General features: G+C 40.5%; 1 protein-coding gene across 1 annotated transcript; it reads right to left on the bottom strand.

Moving 5' to 3' along the window:
- Window positions 1-2639: 2639 nt before the first annotated feature.
- On the bottom strand, window positions 2640-3285 carry LOC119305664 (polcalcin Ole e 3-like). The gene has a single exon (XM_037582130.1). The coding sequence runs from the start codon at window positions 3251-3253 to the stop codon at window positions 2942-2944; it is 312 nt and encodes a 103-aa protein (XP_037438027.1). The 5' UTR covers window positions 3254-3285; the 3' UTR covers window positions 2640-2941.
- Between the last annotated feature and the right edge of the window lie 1005 nt (window positions 3286-4290).

The raw sequence follows: 4290 nt of genomic DNA, 5'->3' as shown, positions 1-4290 counted from the left end.
TTTTATATATTTTGGCCAGTTATATTTTAATATCAAACATTGTAAGTAAAAGAAGTTCGTAAATTTAGAAAATCTTCATAAATTCAAAAGAAATCATAGATTCTGAAAAGTGTTCATGAATTTTAATAAATTTTTCATGTATTTAGTTTTTTTGTGAATTCAAAAATGTATGGATATTTAAAAAAGTGTTCACGATGTCGAAAACTATTTCTATATTTATAAAATGTATGCAAATTTCAAAAATGTACATAAATTCAAAAAAATCATGAATTTTTAAAAGCTCACAGATGTGGAAAAAGTGTTTGTGAAATAAGAAAAATCACAAATTAAAAAATGTTCATGGATTTTAAAGATGTTCAAGAATTAGGAAAAAATTCACAGATTTCCAAAACAGTTTCTGAACTAAAAAAGTTCAAATTTTTAGAAAGATTTCCTTCAATTCGAAAATGGTCCAAGAAAATGAAAAACGTTCTTAATTAAAAACGTTTGTAAATTTGAAATTTTTTGATGAATTCAAGAAATGTTTGTGAATTTTTCATAGTTCACAAATTTGCAATAAACATTCGTGAAATTTCAAAATGTTCATAAAACTGGACAATATTCGTGGTTCTCAAAATATTTAAGAATCTGGAAAACGTTCACGAATTTGGAAGAAGGCCCACGAATTTAAAATATTCACAAATTTCATAAAAATGAATTTAAAATTGTTCATGAATTTCAGAAGTTCACAAATTTTAAAATACAGATGAATTTAAAAAATGTTCGTGAAACTGAAAAATATTCACAAAGTTTGCAAATATTTGTGAATTTGGAAATGGTCATAAATCTGAAAGAATGTACGTGGTTTTAAAAAAGTTGATATATTAAAAAAATAAGAATAAAGTAGAAAAATAACCATAAAAGAAAAGAAAACAACAAGAAAAAAGAAAAAAAAGGCCCTGAAGCTTCCCTAAACCAGATGAGATGCTTACCGAGTCGTCCTAACATTGTTGCGAAGGAAATGGTCAGTAACGCTTGCGCTCACCCACTAGCTAACGCTCGTAGCGGGACGACCCATATCATTTAGGGATCACATGGGCTACTTTAATACTCACGTACATGCATTGGCCTCAACAATTGGGCTAGAAGTCCTGGTAGGCGACGACGCGGATTGGTTAGTTTGGTTTTTCCCCTAAAAATGGTTAGTTTGGTTTTTGGCGGAAGGTTAGGCGGCGAAGGCGGCGAGAGGCGCGCAATAGCACCACTTTACCCCGGTTGAGGTTGGAGGCGGTTAGGCTAGAGTTGGAGGGGCGGGTCATTGTGTTGGAGAAAGAAGGCGAAGAGGGAGGAAGAAGAAATGCTCGGCGCCATTGAATAGTTGCCCCTGTTTCCTCTCTGTAGGTGAAGTGAGATGGATTTACTCTAGTTATTAGTTGCACGACTCATCACATGGGCACCACGCTAGTAGGTAGCAACTTTTTTCTATGAAAAAGCCAAATGGAGGCCTTAACATTTTTTTAAATAAAATCATACTTTTACTTTTTAGAAAAAATGAACATAAATACACATAAATCCAGAGAGCGTAAGTATATGTGTGTAAATTTTATGATGAAATGCGGTAAAATGGGAGCTACAGAAAGAAAAACAAGTATGTGGATTTTCAGCACATGTCATTCTCAAACTCCATGACCTTGTTTTTTAGCATGCAATTCAAGGTATTTTATCATGAAATTTTACACATATGCATTTCATCTTTGTATACGTATATTATTTTTCAGATTTTTTTTAGGAACACCTGTAACTTTATTCATACTCATAATAATTACAGGTACACCAAGACCTGACATCGAAAATACAAAGTAACTTATATGACTAAGAATTACAATGAAATCTCTTGGTAACATCTTCTTCATGGCGTCAATCTCTGCTCGAAAAAATACTCCAAAGACTTCTGTAAAGAGGTTGCAATTGGACTGGAGCAACGATGCCGTCACTCCTTCACCTGCACTCCTTCACCCACACGAACATTATCAATAATGGCTTTTGAAAGCGTCTTGAGTCGCCCATCCAAAAGGATGGGAAGCCTTGATTGATGAATGTACTTGGGCCATGGATGATCCCCTAGAAGTGCAGGCTGTCGAATCACTATATCTTCACCATTGTGTCGATGAAAAAATTCACCTCCACGAGAATCAGTCCAACAAAAAAGGTTTGACACAGCAACATAAATTCATCAGATTTGAATAATCGGATCTGCAAGGACAGACAACTCTCTAATCTCATGGCACCGTCAAAAGAACATGAGGAAATTTATTCTCACAAAACTATAATAATCAGTAGACGATGACGAAGGACATAGAGGTCTTGAAGATTCGAGGTCCCCCCACCTCTCAGCGTCAAGATGGCAGCCGGAGGCGAGGGGACCTAAATTTCTTAGACGGCGGCGGGGGCACGAGAAACCCTAACAATGAAAGATACTCCCGATCTGGGGTTGTGCATTTTTCAGAATTTATTGGAACTGAAAAGTTCGAGGTTTGAATTTTCCAAAATTATGGCCTCCATGGGGCTGGGCCTCCAAAACACCCTGCTCCTTTTTTTTCTGCCAGTGGACAAAATATACTGTAAATTGACGGAAGAAAACAACTCCTTACTTGCGCTAAGCCAGGCATCATTAGATCAACATACATATATTATTCCATGCAGGCGATTGCATAAAGCGAGTACTACATACAACACTACCCCTTACTTGCGCTAAGCCAGGCATGCACCTTCTATTATTTCAGTGCACGGGCTGCAGCTAGAGAGAAAATGAAAAGAAGTCAGAGAACATAAGGTTCACTTTTCGCATCTGAGATGACCTTATTCCAGTTACATACAACGGTCATCTCGTGCGCGCCATCACGTAGATCGAGTACGTAGACGTAGCTACGTACTGGCCTGTAGTAGTCGATCTGCTCCGTTTCTAGCAGGCGACGATCCGGAGGCCGAGGCTGGTCCGCGCGAACTCGACGAGGCCGTCGATCTCGCTGTCGTCGATGTACCCGTCGCCGTCGGCGTCGGCGTAGCTGATGCCGCTCCTGCTCCTCCGCCGCGTGAACCGCACGCGCAGCGCCCGCATGGCGCGCCGCAGCTCGTCGCGGCTGATGCGCCCGTCCTGGTCCGCGTCGAACCGCCGGATCCACTCCTTGAACTCGTCCGCCGTCATGTCGTCGCCGGCGACGCACCGCTGCAGGCTCATCCTGGAGGGCTTCAGGAAGCAATGCAGAAGTGACATTGGCGCCAAACTACGAATGTGCTTTCACTTAATATGTGTCGGACCGAGTGGGTGAGCCTCTCTGCATTGCCTTGGTGGCGCTTATATATCCGCGGCCTGGCTCCACGAATCCGTGGGAAGAAATAATAGACATGGATGTGACGAGATGGACATATGCGTCCCTATCTATCTAATGCCTGACACCCCCTCTAAATTCCGATTCGGATTAAAGCACGGAGAGTTTACAGTACATTACTGACACACCCAAATGATTTTGTTGTGCAAGTAAATAACGGACGCAGACAGATAACCATCTCGAGAATTAGTGGAACGAAGAATATATGTACGTATACGAAATCGGTTGGAATAATATTGCTAGACCATATAAATGAACGGTCGTTGAAGGAATCAAGAATCAGTGGCACGTGGAGTGGGCAGGAAACGGCTACAGATAGGCGACATGGATAGCCCGGAATCGTGCAAAGGCAAACAAATAATACCGGCACATAAGATGCGGATCTGTGAGGTGCACCTGAGTGTTGCGTTTCAGAAAAATCTGACCTGATAACTGTGCAAAAGATGGAACTGGATTCCTGGACAATGCGTCTAGGCACGTATCATTGCGTGTCGAAGATTCTTCTTGTTTTTCGAGGAAAGGAACCTACCAATTTCATTCGAGAAATTGAAGCGACTTATACATATCCACGCCACAAACGAACAATCAAGTCCAGGCACATCCGCACAGGACCCCCAAAGCTGAAAAACACACTGCGGTTTTTGAAAAACATGAAAACGTAGCATATCAGAACCATAACTTCCAGGCTCTTCTCCTATTTACAACAGGTACAAAGATACTACAAACAAAGCTATAGCCTATATGGCCACTCCATCCAACAAAAATTCCATTATCAGCTCACTATTCATTAACCCCTACTGAGCGAATATCAATCGGGAATCTACATTATGTTTACAACACGTACAGAGACATACAAGCAAAGCTATAGCCTATAGAAAAATCCCCTTATCAACTCACTATTCATCAACTCCTACGAATTGAT

Source organism: Triticum dicoccoides, chromosome 5B, assembly GCF_002162155.2.
Source record: "Triticum dicoccoides isolate Atlit2015 ecotype Zavitan chromosome 5B, WEW_v2.0, whole genome shotgun sequence".
Lineage (NCBI taxonomy): Eukaryota > Viridiplantae > Streptophyta > Magnoliopsida > Poales > Poaceae > Triticum > Triticum dicoccoides.
Note: the sequence above shows the minus strand (reverse complement) of the source record. Positions and strands in the feature narration are given on the sequence as shown.

Bases quoted from the DNA above. Each gene is read 5' to 3' on its own strand.
- LOC119305664 (XM_037582130.1), bottom strand. From the start codon at position 3,253: ATGTCACTTCTGCATTGCTTCCTGAAGCCCTCCAGGATGAGCCTGCAG.